This window comes from Kryptolebias marmoratus, linkage group LG2 (assembly GCF_001649575.2).
Source record: "Kryptolebias marmoratus isolate JLee-2015 linkage group LG2, ASM164957v2, whole genome shotgun sequence".
Lineage (NCBI taxonomy): Eukaryota > Metazoa > Chordata > Actinopteri > Cyprinodontiformes > Rivulidae > Kryptolebias > Kryptolebias marmoratus.
The window spans coordinates 34,746,320-34,770,162 of NC_051431.1; the positions used below are offsets into that span (position 1 = coordinate 34,746,320).

Genomic DNA, 23,843 nt, shown 5'->3' on the forward strand with positions numbered 1-23,843 from the left:
GAGTAAAACTGTTGGATACAGCTAATGTTAGCTAAAAGAGGACTATACCAGTACAGCACCTTGAGCTTGTTAAGAAGTAGCCTGTAGGCTACTGGTGTTGTTGTTTATGTTCAAAAGTGGGTAGTACTTGTTACATTTACTTGAGTAACCATCACTGTAATACAGTCGACAAGTACTTTTACTTTTAATACTTAAGTAGTTTTAAAAGCCATTACTTTCTTACTTTTACTTAAGTACAAATGTTAATGTGGTACTTTTACTTTTACTTGAGTACATTTTTGTCTGTGTATTTGTACTTTTACATTAGTACATTGTTTGAGTACTTTCTCCACCACTGGAATTTGATCAACACACACGCCACTGTGGCAGGTTAGCAATTTGAACAGAAAAAGCTTTATTTGTCCTCTTGACATATAGGGGGCAGTAATGTGCTCGAGTTGCTGCTAAATGCAAGAAGGAGAAAAGTCTAGCAGACACTCTTTACCAGTTGGTGGCGGTATTGATTCCTTCAGTTGTTTACCAACCACCACTAAAAATCAAGAAGAAGAAACAATTCGAGGAGTAGCATTAGCAATGTGGCGGAACATTTTGGGAGTTAAGCAGGTGGCAGACAACAAAAATGTTTTTCAAGAGTAGTCAAGGGAAGAACTGAAAGTTAAATAACGTTTTTTTTTTAACTAAATCAATGATGTCATGACGTCGGTCAGTGTGCGTTCGGTGTTCTGACGATCTGTGCTTCCTCGTCAGATTTTCCTACCGTAGCACGGCTAAACAGCGATGTCTAACGGTCTTTCTAAAACCACAAAAATCCCTTCCTTCATCAGAATATCCTACCTGTTAAATATAAGCGGGTAGCACAAATAGATCTATGCATTAAAAGCAGCAAGTGTCTGAAAAACATCACAACTTACATGCAAAAATTTACAAAAGCACAAAAAAATACTTCAAAAACACTCCACAGAAATAAATTTCACTTGTCATGTACAGATATGCGTCTTTTAATGGTTTAAAATAAAATAAGAAAAATCTAGTTATTTCCATGCAGTGTCCAGAAAGAGGTGGTGTTCAGCTTGTAGGGCAGCACAACTGCTTCTGAGCACTTAAATGAAGAGACAGCAGTAGCTCTCAGGTGTGTTTATTGAAGACCATCGGTCCCCCATTATTACCCTGGGTTATATACACACACAATACACTCACCTTCTCAGCTACTACCTTTAGCCCTTTTCAAATATCCTTGGGCTACCAGCCTGTTTTACTTTCCCTCTGAAATAACTGTTCCATCCGTCTATCACCAACTGCAACAATGTAAACAGAATTAGAGAGAGACCAAGGCCACATTGCTTCATACCACCAAGGAAAACAAAAGATTTGCAGATTGGAAAAGGACTCAAGCACCCCAGTATTTTTGTGGACAGAAAGTCTGGCTTTCCTCCTGGAACAATACCTTATAAAACTCCAAGAAAATTAACCTTAAGATTCATTGGCCCCTTTGAGGTAAAATCAATCATTGGTCCCTCCCCTGTCTGCCTGAAACTCCCTCCCTCTATGAAGTTACACCCCACAATCCATGTCTCCCAGTTAAAACGGGTCATCACCAGTTCTTTTTGCCCTCAAATCAGACCCCCACCTCTTGTCTCATTGACAACCATCTGGACCACATGGTCTGTTGAATATAGTTTCAAAGTTGGGGCTTAAATAAAACCAGAACTAAACTAATCTGGTCTAACTTAATCCACACTAATACAATTGCTTTCTGAGATGTTGTTTAACTTCAGATTCACTAGTTCCAGACTACAGAGTCTCTGACTAAGGTAATCAAGGACCAGCTAGAGCATGTGTTGGAAGCCAAATCAGATTAACAATGTGCACATGGTGCAAAGATGAGGGTGCTCTAAAAACCTGGGGTGGAATTTTCCTGTTATAAATTTTAGCAGTCTATGTGTATGGAACAGGAGTTTGACTTTTGACCAAGCATGGACAACGGAAAAAGAAAGCATTCAAAAAACTTCAGTGAAAGTGGGAAGATGCTTTTGAAGGAAATTATTTTAAAATATCCCATAATTGAGGACAAACATCATTTGAGAAAGGATTTATTTAGTAACGTTCTTGATGCCTATCTAGATTTTCTTTATTTAAATGATGAAGATAAAATATGTTATTTATTTAAGTATTTTGTGTTTCAGTTAGTTCAGTTTACTTCTAAGGCCTGGCTCCTTAGAAAGAGGACACTTTTTGTTTAATGGATATTTATGTCTGTCCGTATGTGCTTTATTGTCTTGTAAGCCTGTGTGAGCTGGGCACCTGTTAAGGTTGCATGACACATGAAAATAAAATGATCTATCAATCATCATGATTCAACCACAGAAATAAAAAAATGAAATGCATGGACTGCAATTGTGAAAGACTCTAACTCAATTGAAAAAGTTACCAACAGGACCCTCCAGCAGATTCAGGTAGTATTTAATTATATTTTTTACAGTATCCTGATTGTTCTAATCACTCAAGATGAAATGTATGTTTGCTCATATGAGGCCATATATTGCCTATAAAGGTCCTGTGGAAAAACATCAAAATACAGCTGAAGAAAACAGCAGCCGTTCCTTGTAGGGAGCATTTCAAGATAGGTGGGGGGACCCCCAGTTAGACCACAGACCAATGACCTGGGAGATTTGTTGACTGGGAATGCTGCTGGCCATTCTGAATTGCTTCAGTTTTCTCTTATGGCCCGTATTGTATCATTCGTTCTTTTCCTCTGGACATGTCAAAAGTGTTAGCAGAGAAGATCAGACGCACTGTTCTAATGGTTCAAACTAATGGTGGAAGTGTAGCTTGCGTACAGCTCATACAGTCGTTCAGTCATGGATCTACAACGACTGCAACAATATCTGCCCCTGAGCCATCGCCTCAGCCGGTAAGTCGAGACCTGGGTTAACCTGGTCTTGTTCGGCTTTTATTTTTCTAATCCACTTCTGCTTTTTGGCAAGTAATTTGCATATTAGCTAAACAATTAATTTCCAAGCTAAATATTTAGGTAACAAATCAAATAATTAGTTTGGAAATTAAACATTTAGCTCAAACATAAACATTCAGTTTGTAAACTAAATATTTAGTGTAGAGCTAAATATTTAGCTTGCTAACTAAAAATTTAGCTTACAAGTGAAATATTTAGTTTGGAACTATGATATTTATAAATGTATGAATAACAAGGCTAAATAAAATAAAATACTACTGTTAATTTTTGACTGTAACTTTACAAACAGCACCCCAAAAAAGTCAAATGTTAGTAGCTGTATATTTAGATTTTAAAGTTGTTTTTTTTTTGTTGTTGTTGATTTAATGGATTGTGAGAATATATATTGCAAAAAAGAAAAAAAAATAGTCAAAGTACACAGTATAGTGCTCTTTAATGAATTGTTTAAGTTGCAAGAAGACTTTAACCTGCATCGTTTAGATCCTTAAGACCAATTGTATTTTAAAGGAAGAGGGTGAACAGCAAACCAAATGCTCCAAACAGGTTCTACAGGCATGTGTGGTTTGTTTGCATTGTTTGCATTGTGTTGTGGAGTGGAGTGTGTTTGTGCTCTGACTGCAGCAGGAATCACTGAGACTGATACTGCTGTGATCCTGACCGCCTCTGATCGCTTTGGAACTGAAAGAGGCTCACAGCTGTGCTGCTCGCTCAGGACAGGAACTGTAGAACCATTCAGTGGTGTGTGAAGTGAAAACTATAATATAAACACTCCTTACCAATTAGAATCATGTATTAATGTTCTGTAATTCTATTGATTGTATTAACCTGAGGATGAGTGTAACTCTGCACTGGCTGGCGAGGTCATGGGAGTTTATGGGACTGCCGGTATTAAGCACAAAGATAACACGGTCTGGGGGAGTCAGCTAAGCGGAAGCCGGAACCCCTCAGAAGGAGGACACCTGCAGAAGATGGAGAAAAACAAGCCCATATACAGGGTTCCGGAGAGATGACTGAATGAGGATGGGCCAGTTCTTTGTTCAGGTTAAAATGCTATGTTTTAGTGATTTAGCTCAGACATCCTCTGGTGTTCCTGCTGTGAACTGGTAAGAATGTCTCCCTTAGTACTAAGGCTAATAAATCTTTTAAACTGAAGATACTGTTTCTGACCATTTTTGACTCCTGGTTTCTCTGTGCATTTTCCGGTCCGTCGTGAGGAGAGGTTTCTTTAGAGTTTGAGTTTCATTTAGGTAATATTTGTCTCCTCAACAGGTGCCAAATGGGAAATGTTGAAGTGTCGTATCATCGGCTTAAAATTATCTTATTTTGAGTAAAATTATCGTACATGCCCAATTTGCATTTTAAAGTGACTCAGAATTATCTTCTTCAATGTGGGCTTCAATAGTAAATTTATTATAGACAGCACATTTTTTAACCTATAACACATTTTTATATTTAATTAATCCAACAAAACGGTTGAAAAAAAGCATGTCATGCAGAACAGTGCCTCCACTGGCGAGGAGTGCAGGAGGAGCTACCAGAACAGACTATAATATCGGACTGTACTGTCTTCTACAGGCTGCTGTTGAGTCATCAAGTATCAGGGTCCTGCTTCACAAATATTTTCACATGTGCTGTATACGAGGAATTACTGAATTCCTCTGAAAATTAAAGCACTTGCCGTAGAAACCTCTTTACAGTTTCATAAGGAATCACAATCCAGTGGCATTTTTGCACATATTTGTTAAGTGCAAACAGCAATACCAACTACTAAAACAAGTAATTTGCAGGAGAGACAAAAAGTCAATAAAACAGTCTAAAAAGGTTTAGAATACAAATAAAGTTTTTCTTCCAATTCTTCTTTTTTTTCTTCTTTTCTTTAAATGTCATAGTTCCCACCCTCATCCTTTATACAGGCTTGAATCCAAAAGAGAAATTCAGTTATTGTACTGAAGTGATTTATTTTAGATGGAGAAAATTTAGCTTTTCCATCCTGCCATCGACCAGTCAGCAACAGATTCACACTGTCTGGATGCGTTGGGGTGAATTTCTCCTACTCTGACTGCGGCTGAAGGGAGCCACCTGTGCCACCTGTGAGTGCTTTCGGATGAAGGAGGGACCCGCTGCTTGTTGGAAAGAATGATAACTGCTTTCATGTCAGTCTTGAAAAGTCTTCAAAAACACCAGAAAAAGTGACTAGTCACTTTTTTTTAAATAGTCACTAGTTGGATCTGAAAATTTGCTAAATATACACTATATTGCCATAAGTAGTCCCTCACCCATCCATATCATTGAATTCAGGTGTTCCAATCACTTCCATGGTCACAGGTGTATAAAATCAAGGCTGTTCCTACAAACATTTGTGAAAGAATGGGTTGCTCTCAGGAGCTCAGCGAATTCCAGTGTTCTACAACAATAGGATGCCACCTGTGCAGTAAGTCCAGTTGTGACATTTCTTGCTACTAAATATGATATTATAACAAAGTGGAAGTGAATGACAGCAACTCGGACACAACGTGGTAGGCCACATAAAACCATAGAGGGGGCTCAGTGGATGCTGAGATATATCGAGCACAGAGATCACCAACGTTCTGCAGAGTCAATAGCTACAGACCTCCAACTGTTTCGTGGCCTTCAGATTAGCTCAAGAACAGTGCATAAACAACTTCATAGAATAGGCTTCCATGATCGAGCAGTTGCAGCCAAGCCTTACATCACCAAGTGCAATGCAAAGCATGCACTTAGTGATGTAAATTTTCGCTGGACTCTAGAGCAGTGGAGACGTGTTTTCACACTTCTCTGTCTGGCAATCTGATGAATGACTGTTTGTTTGACAGTTGCCAGGAGAACAGTACTTGTCTGACTGCACTGTGCCAAGTGTAAAGTTTGGTGGAGGAAGGATTATGGTGTGGGTTGTTTGGGCTTGGCTGCTTAGTTTCAGTGAAAGGACCTTTAAATGCTTCAAAAATACTAAAACAATTTGGACAATTTAATGTGCTCAACTTTGTGGGAACAGTTTGGGGATGGCCCCTTCCTGTTCCAACATGACTTTGTACCAGTGCACTAAGCAAGGTCCATAAAAATATGAGTGAGTTTGGTGTGGAGGAACTTGACTGACCTGCACAGAGTCCTGACCTCAACCTGATAGAACATCTTTGGGATGAATTAAAGTGGATACTGTGAGCCAGGCCTTCTCATCCAACATCAGTGTCTGACCTCAGAAATGTGCTTCTGGAAGAATGGTGAAAAATTCCCATGAATATACTCCTAAACCTTGTGGAAGGCCTTCCTAGAAGAGTTATAACCAACATCATACTAAACTCTATAAATTAAGAATGGGATGTCACTCAAGTTCAGATGCAAATGAAGGGAGGCGAGCGAATACTTTCGGCAATATAGTGTAGCAACAAAATCTCTAAAATGGCAACAATGTTTTCATCTGGGAGCACCATACAAGCAGGAAAGCAGGATCTGCCCTGCTCTGCTCTGATTGGCTAAAACTTTAGCTCTGGTTTGCTTTATTTGTAAAAAGAGTGTCAGTTTAATCCTTATATCATAATTAGATTGGATGGCTTTCGTGGGACCACAACAACAAAAAAAGTTTTTTCTCTTCTCACTTTACATCTGACTAAAATCCATCCTGGTCATGTTCCAAATGATGGAAATCCATTGTGGCAACAGAGAACTTTAATCCTTCCAGTATGTCATTAGAAAAAAGTAATTTGTTTTTCTATATGGAGAATTTGACCTATTGCATCTAAAGGCCAAGGATCATTTATGTCCTTTTCCAATAAATATTGGTCAAGATTAGCCCTTGGCTAGGACCAAGTTTCTAATTTTGGTCCCCATAAATAACTGAGTTTGACACCTCTGTTTTATACCATGACATTCACATATTGTGTTAAAAGTTTGAGTTAGTAACTGAGGGTCATTCCCAACGTACTCTGAGAGCTACACATTGTGCAAGATCTTTGCTTTAATTTTAGCATAAATTGTTTAGAAGGTGTGTATGGGTATGTGTGTGTTGTGCTCTCTCTCCGTACTCACCACTCCTACTGCGCAGCATCCTTGCCGAGATGCCGTTAGCTCTCCTTCCGCTGGGTGAACTGGTCGCAACATTTTCTACTGAGCTGGCCTCACTTCCCTGCTGCTTCAGTAGGTCTGTCAGGGTCCTGGAGAGCCACACAAACACACAGTTAAAACTGCAAATCCAGGTAAATCCCCCCAAAATTAGAATATCATTGAAAAGTTATTTTATTTTAGTAATTCACTTAAAAAAAGTCTAACTCATACATATGTTCATTGTACAGAGCATGGTACATTTCAAGTGTTTATTTTTGTTAATTTTGATGATTCTGGATTACAACTGATGAAAATCAAAATTCATTTTTTCAGAAAATGACAAAGGACAAATAGACTGACAAGACATGGACTGTGGCTAGAGTCAGAGCTATATAAGAGCCACCACACACAGACATATCCAGGACCTGGACTCCACCTGTCCCATTCCTTGTGAACTCTGAAGCAGAGACAATGTGAGACGTTTTCTCACCTGGGCTATGGACAATAAGGACTGGACTGTTTCTCAGTCGTCCAAAGTGGTTTTTTCAGATGAAAGTAAATATTGCATTCCATTTGGAAACCAAGGTCCCAGAGTCTGCAGAAAGAGTGGGGAGGTACAGAATTCAAGCTGCTTGAGGTCTAAAGTGAAGTTTCCACCGTCAGTGATGGTTTGGGAGCTATGTCATCATCTGCTGTTGGTCCACTGGGTTTTATCAAGTCCAAGGTCAGGATAGCCATCGACCAGGATATTTTACAGCACTTCATTCTTCCCTCTGCTGACAAGCTTTATGAGGATGCTAATTTGATTTTCCAGCAGGACTTGCCACCTGCCCAGTCTTTTTGTCTCTTGTAACTTTTTGTGTTGGTTGATAGTGTTATTTGAATGGCAGGATATTTTATTTGTTTCAGTCTGTATTTGTAGGGGTGCTTCTGTACATTTAAGAATTTTTATTCAGAAATCTGTTCAACAAAGATAGGATTGAAAAGTTTTCTACGCCTTTCCCCATCACATCATTCCAAAATCCAAAATCATACTCAGTACAAGACACTCAGATAAGTGAGGCGATACTTTGCAAATACACTGCAGGTTAGAAGAAAAACATTTTAATGGATGTAAATCAACCGCCAATCAGACCAGACCATGAGAAATAATCATTCCTATATAAAGTAGACTTATTTTAATTTTGTGTAGCTATAGTATTTTATTTATTTATTTTGTAAGATAACAAAATCACAGCAGTTTAATTTGAATTTCTATTGTGAAATTTTCAAACAGTTGGTGATGAAATGGAACGGAGAATGGAACAGTCACGTGACATACTGCGCTCGCAACAGATTATGGAACAGTGTTTCAGAACAAAATTTCCACAAGGTTTTGGTATATACCGAAACACTGTTTCAGTTTTGCCTTTACTACCAATACCTTTTAATTGAGCTTTCTCAATTAAAAAAGCAGAGAGTGTGGAGTTCAAGCTTAGCTTTAAAAGCTCGAACTCCACACTCTCTGCTTTTTTAATTGAGAAAGACCTGCAACCTAGGGTGTCCTGGAGCCATGTGCATTTATGAACACCCTTATGTTTGAACATGTTTTTTGGTTTGGACAAACTATAACTAGCACAGAAGTCCAACAACAGAACACCGCTCAGGTTCAGATCAGAGAGGCCATTCCTCCAAATGACAAACCTCCAGGTTGCACTGTCGTTATCCACATGGGCATTAAAGTCCCCCAGCAGAATGATGGAGTCAGCAGCTGAAGCACCTTCCAGCACCTTCGCTCAGGACTCCAAGAAGGCTGGGAACTCTGAACGGCAGTTCAGCGCATAGGCACAAACAACAGTTCCCCCACCTGAAGGTGCAAGGAAACTACCCTTTCACGCACTGGGCAAAACTCCACTGCACATCTAAAAAATTCTTACCAAATAGTTGCAAATCAGTTGTGTGAACATTCGAACAGAAATAATCTGTAAGGACTTTCAGGCAGGGGTTTAGAGCTGATCACAATATTCTAATACAGAGGCTTGAACATAATATTGGGATCACAGGAACGGCTCTAAAATGGTTTAAATCATATTAATCTTATAGATTTCTGTTTGTTCATGTTAATAATGAATCTTCTTCATACACCAGAGTTAGTTGTGGAGTTCATCAGGGCTCAGTGCTTGGACCAATACTTTTTACTTTTATATGCTTCCATTAGGTAAAGTTATTAGACAGCATGAAATAAATTTTCATTGTTATGCTGACAACACTCAGCTATATTTATTTTATTATTTTGGCCCTGAGCATCTAAGGAACAAACTTTGCAGCCTTCCTCTGGATGGCATTAATTTGGCCTGCAGTTCTAATGTAAAAAACCTTGTTGTTATTTTTGATCAGGAAATGTCATTTACTCCCATATTGAAAATGATACCAGGACCTGAACAATATCACTAAAATTAGAAACATCTTGTCCCAAAATTACGCAGAAAAACAGGTCCATGCATTTATCACGTTCAGGCTGGACTAGTGGAATTCTTTACTATCTGGGTGTAAAAAAAAAAAAAAAAAAAAAAAAACTCTTTAAAATTTTGTTTTCAGTTGATCCAAAATGCTTCTGTCAGACTTCTGATGAGAGTTAGAGGTAGAGATCTATTTCTCCAGTTTTGGTGTCATTCCCCTGGCTTCTTGTAAAATCCATCTATCCATTTTCTTTACCCGTTTCTCCTTTCTGGGTTACAGAGAGTTGGTGCCTATCTCCAGCAGTCATTGTGTGAGAAGCTGGGGACACCCTGGACAGGTTGCAAGTCCATCACAGGGCCACATAGAGACAAACGAGACAAACAACCATTTCCGCTTTCACTCACACCTAGAGACAATTTAGAGTTACCATTCATGGTTGTAAACCCCATTAAATAATTTTCAGAGATTAAAAAGAGTGTCTATTGCAGAAAACCCCAGTTTAATCTGGGGATATACTTTAGGGTGAAACTTAAAAGCCCCTGGCAAGAAACTTTACCAGCAGTTTAAGTTCAACATTTAACAGGCCGATGGAACAATTTGAACCACATATTATTGGGTCTTTACCCTTTTTTTAAAAGCAACAAAATCAACACCTTGAACTTTGACTGGATCATCACCAAAATTTAATCACTTTCCTGAAAATTAGATGAAAATCCGTTCATATCTTTTTGAGTAATCTTTTACATAGACAGACAATCAGAAACAGACAAATTAACACTGCTGAAAACACAACCTCCTGGGCTGAGGTAGTAATTTCAGATACATCATCACAAAGCGTGAACAACTCAAGTGACTCAAGTCAACTGGATCACTTTAGTGAGTGACTCAGATTAACCCGAGCCCATAAAGTAAACCAAATTTACCAGCTCTCGACTCCATTGCAGTTTACTCACTTTTCCACATAAACATGAATATAACGAAGTTCTGGCTAATCACACAATTGTTGATACATACCCCTGAAAGAAAAGTTCTGCCTGGACTTTATGTCGAGAAGGTGCTATTGAAACTCCTAGGAGAACAGCATTACCTATTTTTTGTCACGCAGTCACTTGAGTGAAAGCCAATTTCTCCACTTTTCACAGAGTATAAATCCACCTTTAGTCATGGCAAGTGATTATCATTACATTCCTTCAGGGCTCCTGCGAAACATGTCTTACCACATGCGCATTCACCGGAAGCTAGTGTTCTGCTTCTTTTAGCTTTAATAATGAAGTTGAGATCATTCAGAAATGACAAAATATGTAATTTCTCTAGTTTATATAAATAACAAAAATGTAACCTCAAAGATGAAATACATTTTTATCTTGAAAAAACATATTAACAATATCTGAACATGTAGTTGGAAAGGCTTCTGCAGACTCCACCTGTCCCACCTGTTACTAAGATAGCTGAGGAAACATGCTATGTGCAACATGTGCAAATCTTAAAACACATCACACTAATTGTCTTTATTTTACTGCACTGACAGCCATGATTACCAAATTTTAACATTTAAGACCTTTCTGCTAAATTCTGATGGGTGAATGTTGTCTATGTAGCAAGAGGAAAGAAGAGTGAAACTAACTTTGGTAATATTTTAAGTTCTTGTTAAAAGTGGACACCAGATTGGATTTTTCGAACAAGAATATAGAGATTACTTAATTTTTCCCTCTTACTGATTTTTTTTTTTAGATCTCAACAGATGAGGGCTGAATTCATTCATCACAGGAAATTTTCATCATAATGCATTACCATTTAAGCAGACCAACTTTGCTATTTGAGATTTTATTAGAAAATTAAAATGAATCTAAATACAATCAACAAAAAATCAACACAACAAAATAAATAATAGAGTATTATTCTGAATTTAGCACTAAGTTATTACTCTGAATTAGCTAAACCAGATTTAAACATTTATCTTTGCTTAACAGTGATCTAATGAAAATAAAACTCTGAAGCAAGAATTAACCATTTCTGATCTGAAGGAAGACTGATTCTAAGTTTATGTAAAACAGGAGAATCTTTTGAACAGGAGTTTGGACTATGGATAGAAGTTTAGGTGTTAGACGTGCAAGAATTTGGGCACTTTAGACCAGGAGTAGGCAACTCTGATCTTTGAGAGCCACCATCCTGCATCTTTTACTTGTTTTTCTGCTCCAACACACCTTTGGAATCAATGGGTGATTAACAGGTTTCTACAGGAGGAGGTAATTTAACCACTGAATCAGGTGTGTTGGAGCAGGGAAACAAGGAAAACATGCTGTTAGGGTTGAGTGAGGCGAACCCAATACGCAGCCTCGTGGCAAGGTAAAAATTAAACTGATTTATTAACTAAAGAAAAACAAAAGGCTGATGTGGCAGCAAAAACTAACAAATAATAAAAAAAAACCAGCTTGAACGTAGCATGGAAAAAGAACACTCCACCATCGTCGTCAGCTGCATCCCTCCCTCCTCCTATGTCTGTGTTTAATGTTGCTCCCTCCCACTTTGTCTCATTAGCATGTCTGAATTAGCTTAACCTATAACTGAATCAGCATTAGCATAGCTGAATTGGCTGAAACTAGTTGAATTAGCATTAGCAAAGGTACAGTTTATCTTAGTCTGTTCTGCTGAGGTCCTTAAATCCTAGTTTAGTTTATGTTACATTATAGTTTGGTTCTCCTCAGCTTATCTTTGGTTTATCTTTAGTATGACTTTATTTTTTTATTCTGTACTTTTGTGTCTCATTTAGTGTCTCATATTTTAGATACGTTTCTTTTCATGATTTAATTTAGATTATCTTAGTTCATATTTTAGCTGTACTTTTGTGTCTTATTTAGATTATCTTAGCTCATATTTTAGATATTGTCATGTGTTTGATGACTCTGTATTTTTGTGTTCACATGTTGTAAACACTTTGAATTACCCTGTTGCTGAAAAGTCCTATATAACTATGCTGACTTGACTTGACAGAAGCATGGACATTGCAAAGCGGACGGAAAGGAATGAACTAGCGAGGAATGAATGACAAGAGACCAGTTTTAAAGAACTGAGGGTGAGTGGAAAATGAGTTGACAAGGAACAGGTGAGGTGGGCGTGGCATGCAGACCAGAGAATTACATAACTGAGGGCAGGTGAAAAGTGACACAGGAAACACATGAGAAAACTGGAACAAAACAGAATTACCAAGAGAAGAAAAAGAAAACAGGAACGACACAAAACACAGACAAACTCAAATTATGACACACGCAGGATAGTGGTACTCGAGGACCAGGATTGCCTACCCTGGGTTAGGCTATTTTGATAAATAATTCATTTGGAATTTGGGTCAGAATTGAAATTGAAATCAAATTCAAATGGGTTTGAGGAGTTATCAGGAATATATGTTTATCAATTTATATCAGCTACAAGTTTATAAGCAAACTTACATTGCATTTGTCATCACCAGATAAGGAGATAGTGCCTTACAGTATTACATCTGGATTGGGGGTAGGCCTTCCCTGGAACAATGCCGTGTAGGAGTAGTGTATCTGATCAAGCCTGTGGAAGGAGGAACTTTAGAGTCAGCTGAGGATCAGATGAGGTCAACAGCTTCTCCAGAAGGTCACCCAGGAGGGTTAAGGGGAAAGCATTGTGGAAGGTCTGGAGCTGTTAGCTGATGGAGTTAGAAGTTGGCAGGTGGACTAATGTGTTAAAGCTTCAAATGGTCCACCTGGACCTTTTTTAGACTCTTTTCCTTTTATTTTACTGGATTTTACAAATAAAACTAGGCAAAGCATACACTTTAAACTTAGGTTAATAAAAATAATGACAAGAAAAGATGAGAGGGACCAGCACAAGGAAACAAACTGCTTTTGAAAACAACCAAGCAAAGTCAAGGTCTCTCTCCAGTTATTATGAAAACAAGACATCAAAATATATTCCTGGCCTTGTCAGCAACCTTGAGGTCTGCATACAAACTTGTTTTTTTCTGTTGATAATTCTAGACAGTCTCTTGTAACGACAAACAATAATAACATTTTTTAAACCATGTGACAAATTTCTTATTAGATCAATGCATATGTAAAAAATGATAACATTCACTTTCCACATTTCAAAAGATTTCACAAACAAAACAGATTTAATCTCTGCATAAATCACATTGACTTATGAGCCTAAGATAAACTGTAAAACAATCTGTTTCTACTGAAAGGATGTCCTGAGAGTGTGGGGCCTCAGAATGTGAACACTTATCCAAGGTGATACCAAGAATCAGTCAGAGCAGAATGACTTTTAGACAGAACAGTAGGTAGGTCAGAGACCATAAAGGAAAGGGGTCTCTTCATGCTACAATAATAAATTACTTACAACACTGTTTAACTGTTGGATGTCACAGTTGTAGCAAGTTGAAACTACATAGAATAATATTTGCTTGTTAACAGGGCTTCATGTAATCCTAAAACAGGAAACTAATGGAGTGACCAGATGTCCCGATTTGTGCGGGACGGTACCACATTTTTTATTCCTGTTCTGGTGTCCCACAAATTAAAACAATGTCCTGCATTTGACTGGGTCAAATTCTGAAAAATAAAACAAATATTTGATAAGCGCTTAAGGAAAGCAGAGCTGCAGCTATCATCGCAGAGCATCGGCTGTCAATCAAAATATGCAGCAGCGTCAGACATCATGACCGAACCTGCGCACCAAGATGCTAGTAAAATAAAACGGAGCAAGAAAAGGAGCCTGCAAAATATAAGTAAGTAAGTAAAAATGTATTTGTATAGCACATTTCAGCAGCAAGGCATTCAAAGTGCTTTAATATATGGAAACTACATCAACAACAAAAAGAAAATGGAGCTACAACAAAGACTGTGTAACTGTTTATAACTGGGTGAGGCCAGTCAAAGATGATTCAGAGAGTTTTTTTGTGACGTTTGTCACAGTTCTTCTTCAATTTCACACGGAGGGGAGCACAATGTGAAGCGGCACTGTAAAAGTGAGTCACACAAGAAGCGCACAACAGAAAAAGCAGCATACCAATCTATGGACTCGTTTGTCCTCAAACCCAAAGATGACTGCCAGACAGACGAGGTAAGGTCTCCTGGGTTGCTGCTTGCAGGTGTGGACCTGGATGCAGTTGTGCTTCTTAGATGTAAAGCGGCGTTTCTTTTCTTTCTGGTAAACTTAAAAAATGTTTGACAATAAACAAAAGTTTCTTAACATTTTTCTGATCAACTTTTAAAAAATGTTAAACTTTAAAAGCTTTTGTTTTTTTCGCACCAACAAAGAAAAAACATTATTAAAGTTTAACAGTTTTAATAAATTTAAAAAACTTTTTTATATAGTCTTGTGCTAATTTATTGTTCACTAACAGGCAAACATTGACTAATGTAATGTGAGATCTGCATCAAATTAGAATTTCTGAAGTCATCATAGGGTTGGCAATGTGTCCCACATTGTCCCTCATAGGCATCCTTGTTGTCCCACTTTTGGTATTTTGAGATCTGGTCATCCTAGAAACTAATGTTTGGAAGAAATATTCTTAGTGTTTACTCACCCTTTTTATAATGTCTTAAATGAACATGAATGAGTTTGTTCTACTGACAGGGGGTTTATACTACACCTAAAAAATAACAAGAATTACATTTATTTTTATAATCAAGTTGATACATTCATCAGAAATATACAGGAAAATAACAAAATGAAAACAAAACTTTATGCAACACAACTGTGAGATTTGATAGTGAATCATCAGTTGGTGTAGAACGTTAAGCTTGTAAAATTGATAGTTATGATTATAAAAGTTGGAACAATCGCAATATTTGCATTTATGGTAGATTATCTGAAAATAGACTGTGACGTAATACTTGTACAGAGAAATGTCGGTATTTTTCATGAGGAACTGATTCTGGAGTCTGGCTGTGATGTTGGAGCTTGGACCAGAGGAATGTAAACCAGTGTTTGAGGATTCACCTCACCCAAAAAACACAAAAACAAAAACAAAAAAACAATTGTAGCATGAAAAGATCTTCTTTTTTATCACCTTCTCTTAATTTAAATTATTGTTCTACGAGTTCTGTGGAAAGTTCACCCTGACCTCACTGATTCTTGATTGTTTGGACAAATGTACCATTCATGAACACTTAATCAGTTAAAGTAAGATAATGCATTATCTAAACTCATTCATGGAAATCACGATTTATGCAGAAATGAAATCTGTTTATGTGATTGTGAAACAAAAAAAAAAGGATGGCAAATGGTTATTAATCATTATTTGTGTGCAATTATCCAACCAATCCATTATTTAAAAGTTTTACCATATGTGTTACTTTTTGTCTTTTAGATATTGATGACCAATTTTACCATGGATTTTGGACAGGAGAGGAAACTGAAGGTGCCCAGATGCCTGGGAGAATGTATCATCAACCGCTAAAACCACTCAGAATGGCCTTGATCCTGGGTGATGTTCAGCGTGTGTTTTACACCCCGGTTTTAAAGTCCCTACACTGGCTCCCTGTGGCTCAGAGAATAGACTTTAAAATACTTCTGTTAGTTTATAAATCACCGAATGGCTTAGCACCACAATACATTAAAGACTTACTATTGTCATATCAACCCTCCAGACCACTCAGGTCTTCTGGTTCTGGTCTACTCTGTATCCCCAGAACCAGAACCAAACATGGAAAAGCAGCTTTCAGTTTCTATGCACCATCAATCTGGAACAAACTCCTGGAAAACTGCAAAACAGCCGAATCACTGAGTTCCTTTAAATCAAGGCTAAAAACCCACCTGTTTAGAGTTACTTTTGAATTATTATAAATGGATGTATGTGTACTGGTATCTCACTTGGTGACTGTATGTTGTTTTTTTGACATTTTAATTTTGTTTTTATGATGTAAAGCACTTTGAACTGCCTTGTTCTGAAATGTGCTGTACAAATAAACTTAACTTTAAACTTAAGTTTCAGTTTTCATAAAGAGTTCATTTTGTGTGTCCAATATGTGTAGATGTTCCCCCTCGTTTTCCATTTTTGTTTGTTATATATTTATTTTGATCTCCATTAGCTGTAACAAGTACAGATACTCTTCCTGGAGTCAATCAAACATAGTTCTCACTAAAACAGTTTCTTCACCAGCTTTCACAGTACCAAAAAAAAAAAACAGTGACATAATTTTAACAGAAATAGATAACCCCCTCCTCCCCAACCCCATCCCCCCACACACCTACAGTTACACAGATATTCACAAACCTAAAAACCCATAGCTCAGTGTGGTTATCATTTTAATATGATTATTACAAAATAAATTAGACTAACCCACCAAAACAAACCCTTAAAATAAATCAAATGTTGGCATTAACCATCATCACACAACATGTCCTTTGACCCAAAAGTTAATTTCTAAGAAGATAGCTTTTCAAAAAGACTTTAAACTGGTTCTTCCTGGTTGCATTAACAATATCACTTGGCAAATTATTCCAGCCAAACATTGCTCTATACATCATAGAATTTCTTTTTTTATTTGTCTTTACACTTGGAAGTGTGAGTCTGCCCTCTGTAACATGCCTAGTTTCATAATCATGTTCCTCAGAACTTAAATATAACTCAGTATATGTTACTCAGAGGTAACACATGGGAACATCTTCTAACCAAAGGCAAGTCATTTGTATATATAGAAAACAGGAGTGGTCCTAAACAGATTCCCTGTGGTACACCACAGCAAACAGTTTTCTCCTCAGAGAGGCTTCCATTAAAAAAGTCAGTTTGTCTCCTTTTTTGAAGATGACTCTTAAACCAAAGTAATGCTGCTGGACTGAACCCATAATACTGTATTTTCCTAAGCAAGGAATTGTGATCAATAAGATCAAAATAAATCTAGCAATACGGCTCCTGCTAGCTTTTTGTTATCCAATGCCTTCAGCCAATCATTTTTCATTTGTAAGCGTCGAATGACCTGCTCTATATGCATGTTGAAAATCTGTATACAAGTTATTATCTAAAAAATATTTGCTCAGAAATAACCTTTTCAGTAATTTTGCTTAGAGCAGGCAGAAGATCAATTAGTCTACTGTTAAGGCTACAGAATGGTTCAGATGCAGTTTTTGGTTATGGCACAATTTTAGCCATTTTCCAAGCCTGTGGATAAACACTATGCTGAAAACTTACATTTACAATGTGAGAAACAAGAACCACAATTATGCTTGCAACAAGTTTCAATAATTTTGAATCTACACCAGATGGTTTCTCTTTACATTCTAATAACAATTTTTCTACTTGGCCCACAGTAACATTAACAATGCCAAAAGTACATTTTTTCTCTGTTATAATATTATTCCTTATTAAAACTTCTGTATTTATGTTATTAGTTTGTCCCATATTATCTCTCAGCTTATTATTTTTATCACAGAAATATTTAAGTGATTGGCTATATCCATTGGCTTTGTAAAAAAAATGCGATATTTTTTTAGAAACCAAACTCCTGTTCTACAATGAGTATTGTGAGTTAAAATGACTGTCGAGTTTGTCGTGTTAAGTGAGATATTTCATTTTCATCTATGTTCATGAGGTGCTTATTATTTTACGGAGTTATATTCTTGATGAAGGATCTTAAATGCTGTTTTAAAATGGAGCCGCCTGCAGTTGCAAGGGGAATTCCTGGGCTTCGGAGTTTCAGAGCTGCTGCAGAGCAGAAACATGCTAGTCTCTGCCTACCTTCTGCATATCGCCTGATTTTGTTATGCCTGATATATGATGTTTTCCAGCTAGTGCTTTATTGTGGCCGATTTTGGTGAAAGGAACATTGGGAAGGTGTTCGTGAGCCTGCGAAGGAAGAGGGAGAGAGGCTGCTGAGTTTCTGTGTCTGTCGACGCCAGCTGCTGTTGTCATTCTAGGTCGCCATCACTGTCAGGACAACCTCTTTATCTATCTTTTCGTATGCCTCAGACACACACACAAATAGCTCTATATGAACAATTCTTTTTTGCTGGCCAGCCTCTTTATGTTTTTGTTTGTTTTCTAAGGACTCTGACAGGATTCTTTGTCATCTAAGTTTAGTTTATGTTATTTTCACATTGAGAGGACTTGCTATTGAGACATATATAATTTGTTTTGCACAGGTCAGAACCGTACTTACGGAAAATAAGCACAATGCATATATTGCACTCATGTTTGGAGTGAATGTTTTTTTTTTGTTTTGTTCTTGTTTGTCCAGGAAAACTTTATGATGAAGTTGGGTGTGTTTCAGTCCAGTGACTTGAAATAAATATAACTGGTTGATAGTAAACGGCTATCTGAACCCGAGTAAATTCTATTCTTTGGTTACAATTACAGTTGCTGAAAGTTACATTTACTCTGTTTACTAATAAAGCGGGTTTTAACCACCCACTCTTGTGTTGTGGCTGATTTCCCGGGTCCGCAAACTGATTCTTGTCATAGCTATTAAGATATGATCACTACAACCTACCGGGATTGATATTGCTTTGGTACAAAAATCACCAGAGGTTGTGAAAATATAGTCGATTAAAGTTGATGTTTTGGATCGATCACTCCTACAGCAAATTCTAGTAGGTTTGGTCACAAGTTGTATCAGGCCACATGCCTCAGTGATGGAATGAAGCTTATTTCTTAAAGAGCATTGTTGAGTTCCAGTCTACATTTAGGTCTCCCATAATATACACTTCATTTTGACTATCACACACATTGTCTATCATGGCACATAATTTATCTATGTAATCAGAAATTGCATTTGGTGGATAGTAGCAACAGGAAACCATTAAAGACTTTAAATGTGGAATATGAATTTGGAGCCATAATCTTTCAGTCTCAGGTACCATCAAATCTAGTCCTATTTTTACTGGTATATGCTCTTGTATATAATTAGCAATCCCTCCACCCCTTGCATTCCAGTCATTCCTATATATACGGTATCCTTGAATATATACTGAGTGATCATCAAAGGCACAGTGGCGTAGTGGTTAGAGCTGTTGCCTCTCAGCAAGAAGGTTGCAGGATTGCTTCCTGGCCTTGGGCCTTTCTGGGTGGAGTTTGCATGTTCTCCCTGTGCACACGTGGGTTTACTCCGGGTACTCCGGTTTCCTCACACAGACCAAAAACATGCATGTTAGGTTAATTGAGGACTCTAAAATTGTCCCTAGGTGAGAGTGTGAATGGTTGTTTGTCTCGTTTGTCTATATGTGGCCCTGCGATGGATGAAGTTGGGTGTGTTTCGATGGACTTGTGACCTGTCCAGGGTGTCCCCTGCCTCTCGCACAGTGACTGCTGGGGATAGGCACCAGCTCCCCGCGACCCGGAATGGAGAAGCGGGTAAAGAAAATGGATGGATGATCATCAAAGGTTGAATCCAAATGAGTCTTGTAATCTCCAAAATATGTAAATTACCTTCTAGCAAAATCTTGGAATTGTCAATTACTTTATTTCTTATACTAAACATATTTAGATGTGCTAATTTTAATACTTTCAACACTTACATTGAAGATAAACAGGGGCCATCATCAAAAACATTACATCATACAAACACACACAGACTCATAACACATCCCATTAACACCCCCAGAGTCTGTGATTATTATATAACTGGTGCAATAGTTATCTCCTTATAATCCTGCTAAACAAAACATATCTTTCAGTATATCCTTATAAAAGTTTAGTAGGTTACCCTCTTGAAGTCACTGATCTCCTGTAGTTTTGCTGCGCATATGGTCGTGTTACATACTCATCCAATCAACATTATTTGTAATCTTGTGACATGCTCAGCAGCGCTGAACCAAAACGATCTTATCGTCAAAGTTTTTAAAAGCTGATGATCAGTTATTAAGACATGATGAATAGAAATGGGAACTTTGGTTTAGCTGACAGTTTGGCCACTTACAATAGTTGGTACGAGCAAGTCGACAGAAACCCACTTTGTCTGTTTGATGGACTTATACTGCACTTTCCTGTTTGTCGAGGAATAATTCCAACTTCTCAAGATTTTCAAAAAACTCGTGCTCATGGACTTTGGACACTTTGATAGTGGCCAGGTAGAACAGGAAAGCCTGGAAACCAGCCTGCTGAGCCTTCTCCATGACAGGATAGCATGCTGTACGCCGGGCTTGTGTCGCCACGCTGCAGTCAGCTGCAAAGCAGATTTCCTTTTCTTCCATCAGAGGTGGTGAGTCCCTTGCTGCTTTCAAAATCCTTGCTTTGTCAGGATACCATAGGCACATGAAAATCATGACCCTCGATTTTATGCTTGCACTGCTCCGGGGAGGGCCAATACGAGGCGCTCTCATAATCTCCGATGGCGCATCTTAAAACATGGGGAACCAAAGCGGTAATTGAGAAGTTATGAAATGTAAAGCATTAGAATTTTCTTTTCGCTCACAGAGCCCATATATAACAATATTGTTTCATCTGCTCTGATCCTCTAATTCTGCTAACTTTATCTCTGTAGTTGTCACTGTCTTTGACAAGGCCTTAAATGTGTGTTCCACGTCATTACGTTTGTGTTAGCTTCCGTGAGCGCCTTCGTTTCTTCTTTGAGTGATGTTAAGTCAGCTTGGAGTAGATCCAAACGTTGCTCCAACCGAGCAAATCCTTCGTTAGAAATTATCTCCGCTCTAGTAAAATATTTCTCGAGTGCAGATTCAAAAACTAACGTTTGCGTTTCTGTGGACACCATGATGTCCCTCTCAGTTGTAGTTTGCGAGGTAACTTTATGCACATGGCATTTGCGATGTTTCAGTCCACCCAAAGCAGTATATTGTTTTACCATCCAATATATACGTCCGTTAATCCAGTAAAAGAATACATGGACTGACCATTTTAAGTGGGTCTGGCAGAAAGAGAAGTGAGCACAGCTACTCCCAGGCAGCCATCTTGTTATTTTTCTTGCTTGTTAATCTGAGGAAAGAAATTTTTTTATTTTTTGCTTAGAATTATTTGGTCAAAAAGACAAGCAGAGGGAAACATTTAAAGGAAGCACAAAGACAGATTTAACAGCCTGAAGACTGACTTTTATAGCTCTGAGAGATAAAGCTGGAGGTAGCGGTTGCTTGTCACCCACCACTTTCCTCCTCAGCTGACCGAGTAGACCCCTGATGACTTCAGCTTGACTCCCAACTACCTTGGATAAATGCTGACTGAGGCTTCACTAAGTCCTGGCTGGACAGTGTCCTTTCCATGGCATTCCTGGTCTGATCAGCCAGCAAACCACTCTGATGGACAGTGACCCCTGGCCTAGAGCATCGACTTGGTAAGGAGCTGGATTTGGTGGCAGAAAAGCAAATTGTGTCTGGTTATAGATTTCAGCTGATGCATATTTTGATAATACCTCTTCCTCACCTGCAGGTCTATCAAAATAATCTGACAATCTGGCAGAACTGTAACATTCTTTCAGGCAAATTCCAAAACTGAGACCTCATCAAATTAGCTTAAAATATCTAAATTCTTGTGCAAGTAAATCCTAAATAAGCCTCCTGTCCAACAAATTATATTGATTTAAATAAACTGATAATTGTTATTTTTGCCTTAGATCCCTAACATTTTAATTGTTGCTTGTTTATCTTGATAAATGATTAATCCCAGGTTTTACTAAACAATTATTCCTCAGAATATTATTCTTTAATTTCTTAGTATTACTTATTTTGTGTTGTGTTGATTTTATTATTCTTGTCATTGATTCTATTTTGACTGAGTTTATTTTTTGTAATAAAACATTTAAAGACAAATTTGGTTTCATTCTTGATGGGTAAATGCAAATATTATGATAAAGGTTCCCCATACTAAATGGATAATGATAAGGGTGAATAGATTGAAGAATTGAATTATTGCATTTTTATAAGATAATCAATCTGTTATTGATCATATCCGACCTGGTGCCCTCTGCTTTAACAATACTTTAAATATGTGGTAAGTTGATAAAAAAGGTGTCACCATTATTTTATCATGATCTATCTGCTAAACAATGCAAGGTTTGTATCTCTTAAAATTAAACTTGTTTCAGTTGGACTTGAAATCCTACTGCTCAAACACTGATCCTTAATGTTACACAGTGATGGTTAGGATATTTTAAAGTAAGGTTGTGAGGAAAGATTATGAACAATTAATGAAAACGTTTGTGGTATTGAAGTTTTTTTTTTTTAAGATGCAACAATCCACTTTTGAACTATCCCTGCTGAGACTAGCCATTAGCTCATCCATCCTGTTACAAATAAACTCTATTTCTTCATACTGCATTTAAAGTGCTATCTTCAACAGGCAACATATTAACTATTCATCTCTTCTCCACTGAATCTCACTTCAAAACATCTAAATTACCTAAATTAGCTGTATTAACTGTTTATTCGATAATTTTTTTTAATTGAAATAACAAACAAGTATTTGTTTGTGAATTATTTAATGTGTGTCATGTCCCCGGTGAGCAACAGATGTGATTCCAGCACCGAGTCTGGTTGTACCACTTATCTCCAGCTAAAATTAGCCCATGTGGTTTAACTCATATACATCCCTTGTTTGTTAGTGTCCATCAGGTAAAAGAAGTAACACTACTTAAACTAATCCTTAGCCATTTTATGTAAAGAAAAAAAATCCCTCTGCTTTTATTTTATGTTTGCTAAATCTATGGTTTGCATGAAGTCGAAGCTCAGAACACTAACTTCCACTTCTACTTTACTTGAGACTGACATCTGCTGTTACAAGATCCTTTTAATTAATCCGTAGTAAATGATGTAACAGGGTTTAGCTTGAGTTCTCTGTGTTCCTTGGTGTTTTCTCATCACATTACAGCATCAGTGAGATGAGACTTTGCTAATGTCCTATCAGTCACTCCTCCCTCATTACTCTTGTAAGTGTCCTTGGGTGTCCTGAAAGGCGCTTTTTTAAATAAATGATGATTATTATTATTATTTTAGCCTTTAACTAAAAGAAGAACACCAGAATGAGTATATCTTGGTCAATTTTATAAGTATTGGGCTAAAATTGATGTGCTTGTTGATAAGAATCACGCTCAATACTGAGTGTTAAAACATCTCACATGTGAGATTGTTCATAATGCAACATAACTCACTATGCATTCTTTCAGTGCACATTGCATATTTCATTGCTAGGTTTTTAATAAATATAGTTAATCTGAGCAGTAATTACGACATCTGTCCTAATCTGAGCAGTCGAATCAGAGGACAATGTGCGAAAATACAGTTGAAAAGAAGCAGACATAAGTAACAGTAGAATTATTACAGATGAAATTAAGAAGGATAGGCTAATCTAAAGAGATGAGTTTTCAGAGCAGTCATGAACGCAGGGAGAGAGGTAGTGTTTCTTAGGTCAGATGGTAGAGAGTTCCAGAGGAGAGGTGCAGAGCAGGAGAAAGCCCTGCTCCCC

The 23,843-nt window shown here is 37.5% G+C and overlaps 1 protein-coding gene across 1 annotated transcript in view; it reads right to left on the reverse strand.

Annotated features, from left to right (window-relative positions):
• The window catches only part of shisa8b (shisa family member 8b), an 83,694-nt gene that overhangs the window by 39,164 nt on the left and 20,687 nt on the right, over positions 1 to 23,843 (reverse strand). Inside the window, exon 3 of the mRNA XM_017433649.3 lies at positions 7,016 to 7,140. Within this exon, the coding sequence (XP_017289138.1) occupies positions 7,016 to 7,140 (125 nt within the window). The remainder of the gene's footprint in view (positions 1 to 7,015; positions 7,141 to 23,843) is intronic.